At 35.3% G+C, this 14935-nt stretch overlaps 1 protein-coding gene across 7 annotated transcripts in view; it reads right to left on the bottom strand.

Moving 5' to 3' along the window:
• Positions 1-14935, bottom strand: part of RNGTT (RNA guanylyltransferase and 5'-phosphatase) — a 247508-nt gene that overhangs the window by 96768 nt on the left and 135805 nt on the right. For all 7 annotated transcript variants that reach the window (XM_053664811.1, XM_053664814.1, XM_053664810.1 and 4 more), the window contains one exon: positions 4970-5070. In XM_053664811.1, the coding sequence (XP_053520786.1) occupies positions 4970-5070 (101 nt within the window). The remainder of the gene's footprint in view (positions 1-4969; positions 5071-14935) is intronic.

Raw genomic sequence — 14935 nt, 5'->3', positions numbered from 1 at the left:
CCTCCTGCAAGCTTCTAAATTTTAATCATTCGCCCAATTCCTTTGTTCCCCTGGTGCTTTGTGTAGTACATGCGACCTGCAGTTACTACATCTTCAACACTTATTCCGCCTTTTCAGTTCTTTTTTTAAAGATTTTATTTATTTATCTTTAGAGAGGAAGGGAAGGAGAGAAGGAGAGAAACATCAATGTGTGGTTGCCTCTCATGAATCCCCTGCTGGGAACTGGCCTGCAACCCAGGCATGTGCCCTGACTGGGAATCGAACCGCGATCGTGTGGTTCGCAGGCCCGCACTCAATCCACTGAGCTACACCAGCCAGGGCTCAGTTCTTTAAGAACTGATAATTCTTCCTAGTAAATTAATTGTTAAAATAATTGCTGTGGTTTCCATTTTTGACCTGATCCAAACTGATATATCTATTACCATTACATAACTATGTGGGGATGCAAAATCGAACAACAAAGTTGGCTGCTATGTCTGACCTCAATTTCAAACCTCTAAGAAAATCATGTATTGCAACAGGCTGTACTCATTTGTAAAAGACACTATTTAGAGACAACAGAATGTTTTATCCTGGAAACACGCACATGAAGACGTGCATACATATTACAAAAAACTTAAACAGTAAAATAGACACTGAATATTTTTTATTTTTCTGTATTATAAGTGATACTTCAATAAAAATCTTGTATATACACCCTTTTGTATTTTGATTTGTACATAAATCTATTTAAATGTATATTGGTATATACATTCATGCATTTACTATTTTTTAAGTGCCTTTTATATACAAGCCACCATGCTAGCTACAAGGACTACAATTACATAGAAGACAGGTAAGATCACTCCTTTCACAAAACTTGAAGCCTATTTTCTCAGAATATATACTACCTTACTAACCACTAGAAGAGTTGTACCAATTTGAACTCCTACCAAACAGCGTGGGAGAGTGCCTATTTGCTCACACCCCAATCAAAAGGGACAATGTTGATATTTGCCTATGTGGTAGCTAAAAAATTAAATTCCACTGTTGTCTTAGAATGTATTTTTTTTTATTAGAAGGAGCAAACACCTCTACACTTTCACAGACAAGTGTAGCTTCTTCATTTACAAGACTTTTTTCCCCACTTGATAATATAGGCTATATATTTAATCTATGAAGTAACCATACATTCTGCTGAGCTTAAATTAATAGTCATAAGCATCATGACAAAAATGACAGAATTCTATGCTGAGTTCTTTATATGCATCATCCTTTTTAATCCACACAAAACATCATACAGTAGTATTATTTTTCCACTGAGCCCACTAGCTTGTAATTGTGAAGTCTCTAAGGGCAGAACCCGTATTTACCTAGTTCATTCACACAAAACTAATTGATGAGGTAAACACAATTACTGTGGACATTTCATGGACAAGAAAGCTTAGAAAGATGAAGCAGTGGAGCTAGGATTCGGTCTGTGCAATCTTGGCCAACAACCCAAGGTCTGACCGCTATACATACTGCCAAGGTGATTTTAAGACAATTTTCACAAAAAACTACAAATAAAACTTTTTTGCAATATTCTTTGTTATATTCTTGCTTTGATTACACAAATAAATTGAAGATATATACATTTTAAAAGGGAAAAATTAACAGGGACTGAAATCAATTAGGAAATGATTTCCACAGAAAAATTGAACTTACACAGTTCGGCAAACAACAGAACTGTCGAAGTGACAAAAAGGGAATCCGGACTTTTAAATCTAAGTTACAACAACAAAAATAATACCAAACATATCTTACCAAGTGCCATTTGTTCTAAATCATCTTACATGTATTAGTTCATTTAATCCTTCCAAAAGCCTGATGAGGCCAATTTATTGATGGATCATTTGAGGCACAGAAAAAAATGTGCCCAAGGTCACACAGCTAATAAGGAGGTTTAAATCCAAGGCAGTCTGGTTGTAGAACCTGTGCTTCAAAGTACTATGTTACACAAACTGTAAGTTTATACTGACTGCTGTAAGTCACTGACATTATATTCAAGGGTTTGCACTTTCCAGACTACGGACTACCTTGGTAATCCTGGCTTTTGACAATGACCACAGTTGTTGGTTGTAGGTTAATATAAACACAATATTTTTTAAAACAATGTATAGCTCTCAGATGAAAGTTTACATTGCATGTCTAAAAAACTCAACACCATGTACATAAATTGGTAGATACGCAAAAGTTATTTCAGGCCATGATAAAACAAATGTTATTATACCTCACATTTTCTGAAATGATACTAAAAGGAGTGAAAAGAGCAAACTTTAGTTTTAATTGCCATCAACAGGCCATTTAACACAATAAATTCTTCTACCTATATTAAATTTTAATCTAACTAGGATCGATATTACAACCGCTTTATTATAGCAGCTGAGTGAGACTCAAAACCATACTTTGAAGGTCTAAAAAACAACATTAAAAAAGAATCACTGTACCATTTTCAAAGATTAGTATTTACATTATATCTTTCAAGAATTTCCACTCCATTCTAATCTTTGTAGAAATACTTAGAAGTATAGTCAAGAAAAAAAATATGCTTGTTTGGTGGCATTTTAACATCTTATTCCCACTTCACAGGTCACATGCTGTGATTCTGGTCATGCATAGACACGGCTACTCTCTTTTCCAACTATTACAGGCATATTGCTCACCGTGCTTCCTAATACACTGCACCTAACATAACCATGAGATATAAACCCATTAGCTGAAAACTGCTATAATAAATAACATTCTTTACATTAAAAAGCACATTACTCTAGCTAACTGAATAATTCATGTTCTAGTAATAGTTATCATGTTGCATTCATATTAAATACCTTACTTTTGAAAACTGACACTCATATTAAATAAATTATGTACCTACACCAGTATAACTTGCATATTCTTAGCAGAAAATCATCTTAAATGCTGACATTTTGGTATGTTTTAAAAATGCACTAGAATCAAAAGTAATTCAGGTTCTTATAAAAAGAAATTAAATAGGTAAATTTTTTAAAGAACAAAATATACTTAAAAACATGCTAGGAATAAAACGAAAACTAGGATGACAAACTAGTAAACTGAATTACATTTTGCTACTTTTAATTGCAAATGGACAATTACAAGGAAGAATATTATCATTTTTTCTATTTAGAAAAAATGGGCTTTCTACATTTACCTTCATGTAGCTTTTAAGAACTGCTAAGAATTATGACCAATATAAAACAAAACAAAATTTTTCAGAATTCAGTGAAAGTAATCAATAAAAACACAGAAGGGTTATATTCTTTAACTAATAAATATTATAAATACAGAATTAGGCAAAATAGTAGATTTAGTAATGACACAATTTAACAAATCTTACTTCATTTGTAGTCTTATTTGAAAAAAATTATATTTCTGTCTTTAAAGAACAGATTTTGAAAATTCCTTTCCCCTCCCAAAAAACCAACCCAAAACATAGGGCAGGCGGCCCCATCAGAATCAATCCCTCAGCCTCTACTGTCGTAGAAACAAGGTGACCTTTTGTAAGGCACTTCGGAAGGCATATCAAGCCTATACTCCACTGATGAGCAGCTTCCCCAGTACACCGGCAACCCAGAATATCTGTATGCCAGGTGGTTGTCAGTAAGAATAAACCTGAATTTACTATTTGAAATACTTACCCAAAGGTGAAAATACAGTTTTGGTGCAGTTTCCAAAAAATATTTACTGATCATATTTAACCAATCATATTGTTAACAGTATATTAGTGTAATTGGTATACCATTTATAATTCAGAAACTATTCCTTGATACTGCTATTAATATCGATATTTATCTAAAAATTAAATAAGAAAAATAACATTTTTGGATAAGTATTGATAAATAATAAACTCAGAATCAGATGCTATGGGTTCCCAATATTATTTACCCTATCTAAATATTTTATATTACTTGATGGACTATATTTAAATATTTCCATGAAACCAAAAGGCTATCTATCTATCCTTAGATTAAATCAGACCAATACAGAGCAAAATACCTAAAATCATATTTTGCTATTAAGTCATAAATTCTTATTTAAGGATGTAAAATACTAAATTATTATAGAAAAATGATACCTATATGACTTATTAGAATCCCTTTTTTTACTTAGGATTCAACATACTGCAGAGTGTCCTTTATTTAAAAATGCATAGTCACTTAAGAGACAATCTTCTGGAGTCTGGATTCATAAAACTGATCACATACCCTTCATTCCATTTGGCACAAAAAGCGCAAATCTGTGGTTTACCTTTGGTAAGTAAAAAGGATTTCATAGCATGCATTGGTAAAGTTTTTAATCTCTCTGCCAGTGTCACCTTATTTATTTTATGATTTCCTTGATTAAACATTTCTTATGTACGATGCAATAAAATTTTATGGAACAAGATAAAATAAAACAATGAAATCATTTTAAAAAGATTAACCAATAAATAAAAAAATTAAAACTTAATGAACATTATGAAAAATCTCAATGAAATTCAACAATTAAAACTTTACCCTAATAAAGTATGGATAGATGTTTGCTATGCAAATGCAAACATATGCTCCTCTAAAGTGAAAAAGGCTTATTTCAAAACATTTAATTATAACAATGATCATATCTTATTTATGATTCACTTGGCAGGATTACTTTCAAGTAAAATCTATTTTCACTTTTACAAGTTAATGAAGTTCATTTTTTATATTAAAAATATTTTAAGACTTAATTAGTAAAGTTTAATGGCTGCTACAAAAATATTCGCTGTAACAGGTCAGAGGAGAAATCTGTGAAAATGAGACAGATAACAGAGATATGTGTATAAAAGATATTGTCGAATTCGGTATGTCAATGTTTTTTATAAAGCATATGTAAAATACCAAGTAAACAATGAAGACTTATACAAACTATCATTTCTTGTTAGAATGGTATGGGAACAAAGGTGCATACTTACCCTTCTCCTCCCATTCTTGTTATCTTCAGGCGAAAATCCACAGAATTCAGACTGGGAGGTTTCCATTTTAAAGTATCATCACATCGACCAGGTTTATATTTCTAAAGTGAATTAAAATGATAGCAGTTAATGAGAAGCTCAGAAGTTAACATCTGACTTATTCGGTACAGTAGCAATTACTTTTTATTAAGCAGAACTACTATTCTTTTCTGAATATAATTCTTGTTATCTTCAAATGATGAGTAAAACCTTCTTTTTGTCCAGAAAAAGAGTGAAACTTCTTATTCTAATTTCTCTATTGTTCACGGTAAGTCTGATCACTTTTAAAATTTTTTGTTTTTTCATGTTTAATTTTACTGTGGGATAATTTATAAGTAAAGTTAACCAATGAAATTAGCAAAATGGATAAAATTATATAACCATCACCAAAATATGATACACAGCATTTCAATCACTCAAAATGTTTCCTCCTGACATCTGCAGTCAACTCCTTCCCAGGTATTCTCTGGCAATAGTGACCCAAGATGTGTGTTTTCTAGAATTGACAAGAAATTCTTCAAGTTTTTGCAATTTATCTATGCTGGTGCATATACTGATAGTTGGTTGTTTTTATTACTGACTAGGATCCCATTTCATGTGCACAACACAGACTGTTTATGTATTTACAAGTTGATGGATGTCTGGGTTGTTCCCAGTTTTAGACTCTCATGAATAATGCTGCTCTGAACATCTTTGTGCACGTCTTCATAACTTCTGGGTAAATACCTAGCAGTAGAATGGCTGGGTTGCACAGTAAATATATGTTTAATTTTATAAGAAACTGTCATTTACCATTTACCATGGGTCACATGGTAAATGTATGTTTAAGTTTATAAAAAACTGTCAAATGGTTTTCCAAAGTGGTTGTAACATTTTCCACTCCCACAAGTAACATACATTAGGTCAATCTGCCCTATATCCACCCTAGCAGTAGGTATTGTCAGCCTTTAACTCTAAATTTTTAATCTGTGTGTCTAGTAATTTTGTACTTTTTTAATGACCAAAGACGCTGATCTTTTAATTTCCTTATTTGCTATCTGTGTTCCTTCTTTTGGCACAGTCTGTTCAAAATTGTATCCTTGTTTTACTGGGCAGTCCCCTTATTATTTACTTGCAAAAGTTGTTTATGCATTCTGGATAAAGAGCCTTGATTAGATACATGTACCACAATATTTTCTACCAGTCTTTATCTTGCCTTTTCATTTTCATAACAATGCCTTTTTAACAGTAAAGTTATTTTTATTTTAATGAGTCTAATCATTTCTCTTCCAATGTACTGATATGATTGAGAAAATTTAAGGTGTACAACATCTTTTGACATATGTATACATTGTGAAATGATCAACACAAGTTAATTAAAATATCTATCATCTCATATGGTTACTTTCCCCCCCTTTTGGTAGTGAGAACACTGAAGATCTACTCCTAGCAAATCTCAAGTATATATTATTATTAATGATCATAACCACCATGCTACATATTAGGTCTCCAGAACTTACTCATAACTGAATCCCTTGATCACTATCTCCCATTTTCCCCTAACCCCTGAGCCTCTGGCATCACCATTCTATTCTGTTAGTTGAACTTTTTTTTATTTTTAAAATTCCGTATATGTGTGAGAACATGTGATATTTATCTTTTTGTGTGTGGCTTATTTCACTTAGCATAATTCACATAAGATTGCATTATGTGAAATAAATAAAAATCTACAGGGAACCAACAGTGACAGGAAGGAAACTAGGTCTCAAATCAATGGTTTGGAGCAGAAGAAAGAAATAAACATTCAACCAGAACAGAATGAAGAAACAAGAATTCAAAAAAATGAGGAGAGGCTTAGGAACCTCCAGGACATCTTTAAACATACCAACATCCGAATTATACAGGTGCCAGAAGGGGAAGAGGAAGAGGAAGAAATAGAAAACTTAAGCAAAGGAAATACACTTTCCTTTGGAAAGTCCAGGAAGCCCAGAGAGTCCCAAAGAAGTTGGACCCAAGGAGAAATGTACTAAGGCACATAATAATTACATTAGCCAAAATTAAAATGAAGGAGAGACTCCTAGAAGCACCAAGACAAATGAAGACAGTAACAAAGCAGTTCCTGTTAGACTGTCAGCTGATTTCTCAAAAGAAACCTTGAAGGCAAGAAGGGGCTGGAAAGAAGTATTCAAAGTCATGAAAAGCAAGGCCCTACATCCAAGTTACTCTATCCAGCAAAGCTCTCATTTATAATAGAAAGGCAGATAAAGTGCTTCCTAGATAAGGTCAAATTAAAGGAGTTCATCATCACCAAGCTTTTATTATATGAAATGTTAAAGGGACTTATCTAAGGAAAAGAAGATCAAAACTATGAACAGTAGTAAAATTCACAACTATCAACAACTGAACCTAAAGAAGAAAAAAACAAAAACAAACTAAGCAAACAACTAGAACAGGCACAAAAATCACAAAAACGGAGATCACATGGAGTGTTATCAGAATGGGGGGGAGAGAGAGAAGGGGACACAATATAGAGAATAAGTAGCATAAATGGTAGGTAGAAAACAGACAGAGGAGGTTAAGAGTAGTACAGGAAATATAGAAGCCAAAGAACTTATATGTATGACCCATGGACATGAACTAAAGGGGGGAATGAGGGTGGGAGGGGGTGTGCAGGGCAGAGAGGAATAAAGGGGGAAAAATGGGACAAGTGTAATAGTATAATCAATAAAATATATTTAAAAACTGATTATCCTTTCCTCACTGAGTTGCCTTGGCACCTCTGTCAAAACCAATTATTTACAATGAGAGAAATATGGCACGTAGGTAAACATGGCTAACCTCCTCTCACAACCACATTACAATTACAACTAAACTACAAAACAACCATTAATCAGAACCTCCAGAAATCAAGCTGAATGAAAGTCCTACAACCAGAGAATTAAAGAAGAAACCACACTGAGACTGGTAGGAGAGGCAGAGATGCAGAACAAGCTGTTCCCACACCCACATGTGGAGGATGGAAATCAAGAGAGATATCTCAGCAGCAAGAAGTCCTAGTCGCACAACAGGTTTCCCAGCCCAGGTTTCCAGTGACAAGATGGTAAGTCCTCATAACTTCTGCCTGTAAAAACCAGGGGGCATTGAGGCTGTGGAACACAGAAACTGTTGGAGTCCTGAGCAAGTCTTAACAGACCCACACATGAACTTACTCAAACTCACTCCCTTTGAGCGTTAGCTCTGGGGCAGCAGCTCAGAAGCATACAAGGAAGAACTGAACTGCTTGTCATCAGGGTGAGAGCTGAGGGACAGCTTTCTCCCAGGGAGAACAGCTGGCAGAAGCCACTGTTCCTTTTCTGAGCCCTCCCTCCACAAAGCTGCCAGGTGGGCGGCCATACCCAAGACTCCATCCTCCATGGGATCACACTATTTGCTCCACCCTAGCAATGCCCTGAGACTCTGCACACCCAATTTTCTGGCCCACCCAAACTGTTTCCAGTGGCTTTTCCACAGGAATAGTTTGTCTTCACTCATACTTCAGATTTTTCCTAAATCCTCTCAAACAAGTAGAATCTCACCTCATCAAACACCTCTTGCTAAGTGGCCCCAGGCCCAGCACTAGCAGCAGCTGGCCTTGATTCACAGTGTGGACTGGCCTGGGCACCTCCAAGCCCAGCACTAGTAGCAGCCGCCTGCAGATCATTTTGTAGCTTACACCACATGGCCCTGGACAGAACACTGGCAGTGGCTGACTTTGGCCTGCAGCTCCCAGGGAGCCTCAGAGCCTGTGCATCCAGTGGACAGCTACAGAGAACAACAAAGGACCACCACCCAACCACCTCCACAAGCAACACATTGAAGGGGCATACTCAGTGGGCACCAGAGCCCTGCTGAAGTAAGTCCTGCTCTGTGGAGTGGGTCCCAACACAGCTGATCCTCCACAGTGGTCAGAGGTTGGTGGTAAGAAGTTACAGCCAGTCGTTACAGCTGATCAGCCTAGGTAAATTCTTCCCACTGACCTGCCAACGCAATCAAGGCTCAACTACAAGAGGAAGGTGAACACAGTCCACATGGTGGGTGCACCTCGAGTACCCAGCTTAGGTAATACCTCGAGTACCCAGCTTAGGTAATAGGGGAGGCTGTGCTACTGGACCCTACAGGACACCTACTACTTTAAGCCACTCTACTAAGCCAGGAGTCACAGCAGCTCTACCTGATACACAGAAACAAACACAGAGAGGCTGCCAAAATGAGGAGACAAAGAAACATGGCCCAAATGAAAGAACGGAACTCCATAAAAAAAACTAAATAAAATAGAAACAAGCAATCTACTACATGCAGAGTTCTGGTTATAAAGATGCTCAATGAGCTTAGGGGAAGAGCATATAACTCAGAGAATTTCAACAGCATAAAAAAAGGACATGGAAACCATAAAAAAGAACCAGTCAGAAAGGAAGGATACACTAACTGAAATGAAGAACAATTCACAGGGAATCAACAGTACAGTGGATGAAGCTGAGAATCAAGTCAGTGATTTGGAATATAAGAAAGCAAAAAACACCCAATCAGAACTACAAGAAGAAAAAAGAATCCCCAAAAATGAGGATAAATGTGAGGAGCTTCTGAGACAATTCTAAAGTATACCAACATTCACATCATGGGGCTGCCGGAAGAAGAGAAAAAGCAAGAAACTGAAAACCTATTTGAAAAAATGACAAAAACTTCCTAATTTGGTGAAGAAAACAGACATAAAAGTTCAGGAAATGCAGAGAGTCCCAAACATCTGAACCCAAAGAGACCTATGCCAAGACACATCATTATTACAATACCAAAGGATAAAGACAAAGAGAGAATCTTAAAAGTAGCAAGAGAAAAAAAGCAGTTACCTACAAGGGAGCCCTCATAAGACTGTCAAATGATTTCTCAAAAGAAACTTTGCAGCTTGGAAGAGACTGGGAAGAAATACTCAAAGTGATGAAAAGCAAGGACTTTCAACCAAAATTACTTTACCTAATAAAGGTATCATTTAGCATTAAAGGGCAGATAAAGAGCTTCCTAGACAAGAAAGAACTAAAAGAGTTCATCATCCCCAATCCATTATTACATGAAATGTTAAAAGGACTTATTTAGGAAAAAGAGTATCAAAAAGATGAACAATAAAATGGCAATCTATCAACATATGAATCAAAAAAAGCAAAATAAACAAGTGGAACAGAAATAGAATCATGGATACAGAGAACATTTTGATGGCTGACAGATGGGAGTGGAGTCCAGGGGATGGGCAACAAGGGTGAAGGGATTAAGAAGTAGAAATTGGTAGTTACAGAATAGCCATGGGATATAAAGTACAGCACAGGAAACAGAGTAGCCAAAGAACTTATATGCATGATCCATGGACATGGACAATGGTGTGAGGATTGCCTGAGAAAGTGGTGGGGGGTTTTTTGGTGGAGGGGGGCAAAGGTGGAAACCTTGGGACAACTGTAATAGCATAATCAATAAAATAATTGAAAAACAATATTCATAAATACGGAGATATTTCTCTTCTCATCAATATGCTACATTAATAAACATGCCCTCCTTCCTGCTAGCAGCATATTGTCTCAATGATTGTAGCTTTATAAGTCTTGAAATTAGGTTATGTACATCCTCAAAGTTTTTCCTTCTCTTTCCAAACTCTTATCTAATGTAGCATTTATTTTTCCACAGAAATTTTAAAATCAGCTGGTCAATTTCTATAAAAAATAAGTCTCCTGGGATTTTGATTAGGATTACACTAAATCACTAGATCAATTAAGGGAGAAATAAATCTTAATAATATTAAATCTTTTCAATTCATGAACACTGCTAATCTATTTATTTATGTCTTCTTAAATTTCCACAGTGTTTTGTAGTTTTCAATTGACAGGTCTTGTACAAATTTTGTTAAAATTATATTTAAGAACTGAATATTTTGGTGGTATTATCAACAAAAAAATCTGTTGTGTTTCTATAAAACAGCAGTAAACAATCCAAAAACACCATTAAGAAAGCAATTCCATTTATAACAGCATCAAAACCCAAAATACCCAGAATTAATTTAACTAAGGAAGTGCGTAATATGTATACTGAAAAATGCAAAACAATAATTAAAGAAGATAAAGACCTAAAAATGGAAAGATATCGACTCCATGTTCATACATAGGAAGTATGATATGTGATTTATTATAGGAAATAATCATTTGGCCCTCCTCCCTCTTTCTGGCATGGAGCTCCTAAAACCCTTGGAATTTCTTAATTGATTAAAGCAATAAAGTTCTTTTGTTATCTTAATGAGGTGACTTTGAAAAACACCTAAGGATGGGGGCTGACTGCCAGAGGAGACATGTGAATAGAGAGGGTTGAAACTTTCAAGCCTTCGCGGAGGGGGAAAAGGGCTGGAAGCTGGATGGATGGTCAATAGGTAACGATTTAATCAATCCTACAAAATGAAGGCTCCTATAACTCAGTTCAAAGAGGCTCCAAGTCGGTGGACACCTGGAGACTGGGGGAGAATAGTGTGCCTGCTGAAAGCTTGGAAGCTCCACACCCCTTCCCTGTGCATCTCTTCCATCTAGCTGTTCCTGAGTTCTATCTTTTTATAATAAGCCACTAATTCAGTAAGCAAAGTGTTTCTCTGGGTTCTGTGCTCCACTCTAGCCAACTCACTGGACCTTGGAAGAGAATCACGGAAACCTCTAATTTACAGCCAGTGGCTCATAAGTATAGGTAACCACTTGAACTTATAACTGGCATCTAAAGTCCAAGGAGAGGGTCATTAGAACCTCAAACAGCCTGAGATTGAGGTTGATGTCTGAAGTGTGAAGTTTGGGGCAATCTTGTAGGACTGAGCTCTCAACCATAGAATTTGATGTATCTTTAGGCAGAGAGTATCAGAATCAAGCTGAAGTGTTGGACACACAGCTGGCGTCAAAGAATTGCTTTTTGGTTCAAAGAAACCCCCCTTCCACATTGGAATTGGTCTCAGAATACCAATTTAGGGAGACTTAGTATTTCTAAGATGCCAGTACTACCCAAAGCAATCTACAGATTCAACACAATCCCTATTAAAAGTCTAAAAGCCTTTTTTGCAAAAATAGAAAAACTGATGCTCAATTTTATATGGAGTTTCAAGAGAGACCCTGAAAAGTCAAAACAATCCTGAAAAAACAAAACAAAAAACCCAAAGTTAAGAGGACTCACATTTCCCAATTTCAAAACTTAGTAAAAGGCTACAGCAATCAAAACAGTTACTGACACAAGAACAGTCATACAGACCAAAGAAAGAGAATTGAAAGCAGAGAAATAAACCTGTATGTTGATAGCTAATTGATTTTTTAACATCTGGATTTCCACATAAAAAATGAATGAAGTTGGTTCCCTTCCTCCCACCATATACAAAAATTAACTGAAAATGGACCAACAATCTAGACATAAGAGCTAAAACCATAAAACTCTTAGAAGAAAGCAGGAGTAAATTTTCATAATCTTGAATTTAGCTATAGATTCTTAGACATAACAATAAAAGCATGAGTACATTAAAAAAAAGAGATAAATTGTCTGAGGAACAAGTATGAAAGACACAGGGACGAGGACTGGGGGGGCAATGGGAGGGACGTAGGGAGACGGGGCAGGGGGGGCTGAGATGGGAGAAATAGACAAAAAACTGTACTTGAAAAATAACTAAATAAAATTTAAAAAAATAAAAATAAAAATATTTATGCATGACAAAAAAAGAGATAAATTGGACTTCAAAACTAAAAAAAACTTCTATGCATCACAAGACATTATCAAAAAGTGAAAAGACAACCTATAGAATGGGGGATCATACACAGATGTCAGATATCAGGTAAGAGTTTAGTATTTAAAATAAAAAATTCATGTAACTCAACAACAGAAGGACAAACATCCCAATTAAAAACTGTCAAAGAATTTGAATAGACATTTCTCCAGAGATGATATACAAATGGCCAATAAGCACATAAAAAGAAGCTCACTATAATTAGCCAGGAGGGAGATGCAAAAAAATGCAAACCAAAACCAGAGTAAGATACCACTTCATACCTAATAGGGTAGCTATCATTTTTTTAAGGGAAAACAGCAAATATTGGAGAGGATGTAAAGAAATTAGAAGCCACGCGTTGCTGCAGGGAACAGCAACACAATGATGCAGCCACTATGGTAACAGTTTGATGGTACCCTCAAAATGTTAAACACAGAGATACCCTGACTCAGCACAACCCCACTCCTAACTACACATCCAAAAAACTTGAAAATAAGGACTCAAATAGTTACATGTTAATGTTCACTGCAGCATTATTTACAACAGTCAAAGGGTAGAAAGTTTCCATCATCATATGAATGGATAAACAAAATGTGTTATATACATAATACAATGGAATTATATTCAGCCACAAAAAAAAAAAAATGAAGTTCTGATACATGCTACAAAATGAATGGACCTCAAAAACATTATGCTAAGTGACATAAGCCAGACACAAAAGGACAAAAACTGCATGAGTCCACTTATAAGAAATATCCTGAATAGGCAAATTCATACGGACTGAAAGTAAATTAGAGCTATCAGGAGCTGAGGACAGGGAAAAAGGGGAGTTCCTACTTAATGATCACAGAATTTCTGTTTGGGGCGATGTAAAATTTTTGGAAATAGTGGAAATGGTTGTACAACAATGCCCATGAACTTAAAAAGGTTATAGGGGAAAAAATTTAAATGTATTTTGGGAACATAGTAAAAAGAGAAAATACTTATGTGGCTTAAGGGCTGATTACACAGGAGTAAACTTGGTAAGCCTTGAAGAATAGTCACTCATGCAGACGTGCAGCATGAAACTAATGTGGGCAAAACCCAGGAGTAGAAAAATAAAGCATCTATGGAAGGAGAGACAAGTGTGTTGATTCACAAGGGCATTATGGGGAGCCGGACAGTATTATGAGAAAGGTACTCAGGAAGGAAAAGCTGCTAAGTGTTCTTATTACTAACACATTTTTTAAATACAAAAGTCAAATTGCATTCTAACAGATTTTTATAAGTTTGAGAAAAACTGCAAAAACCCAAGTCACAGGATCACTTATTTCAAACAGAAGTCCATATAATGACAAATTTAGTATAACTTAAGTTTTGCTAAAAAAGACAAATCATTGAAGTTGATAGGAAAGACATCTTATCTGTAGCAAATTCAAGAACAATATATGCTATTTCCCCCCCCAAGTCTTATGTTTTTATGAATATAAAAATCAAATATACAATATTTCAATGGAAGTTTTCATCCACTTATTTGCCGTATGAGATTCATTTAGGTAACATACAACCTTCCGGATGATCACAAATAAATCTTAAGACTTGCTAAATACAATTTTTCATAAATGTTAAAACTGAAATTTTCAAGTTGTCAGCCCATTAATGAAAAAAATCTGATAAAATTTAGTATTTTTTCTAATAAAGCATATCTGACAGACATGTAACCGACCTTTTGGTAAGAGTGGCTCGTTACAGCACTGGGGTAGAAAAAGAGCCAGGGAAAAGCAGTGTAACCCCCACCCAGCCCATTTACTACCTCTGCCGAGGGAGGGTCACACCTGCACCGGCCATCATTCACTTCTGTTTCCTATTTATTTATGACTTTGAGTGTGAGACTATTAGAAAACAATACTGATTTAGCTATTAAATTAAGAAAACTATTGTGTAGTTTTAAAATATTCTATAATAGGTACCTAATACCTAAAAAGAATTTTAATATATGATATTATTTGTACAATAAATATTAAATATCTTTTGAATTCTTCTCTCTGGAAATCAAGACTATCCATAGTCCAATGAGATTACAGCATGTACCAGTTCTTCTATTTTTATAAACAATTATTCGGAAATTGAAATCATTCCTCATCTCAAAGCACATCGGATCATCTATGTTA

Source organism: Artibeus jamaicensis, unplaced genomic scaffold (assembly GCF_021234435.1).
Source record: "Artibeus jamaicensis isolate MK-2021 breed Jamaican fruit bat unplaced genomic scaffold, CSHL_Jam_final contig_387, whole genome shotgun sequence".
Classification (NCBI taxonomy): domain Eukaryota; kingdom Metazoa; phylum Chordata; class Mammalia; order Chiroptera; family Phyllostomidae; genus Artibeus; species Artibeus jamaicensis.
Note: the sequence above shows the minus strand (reverse complement) of the source record. Positions and strands in the feature narration are given on the sequence as shown.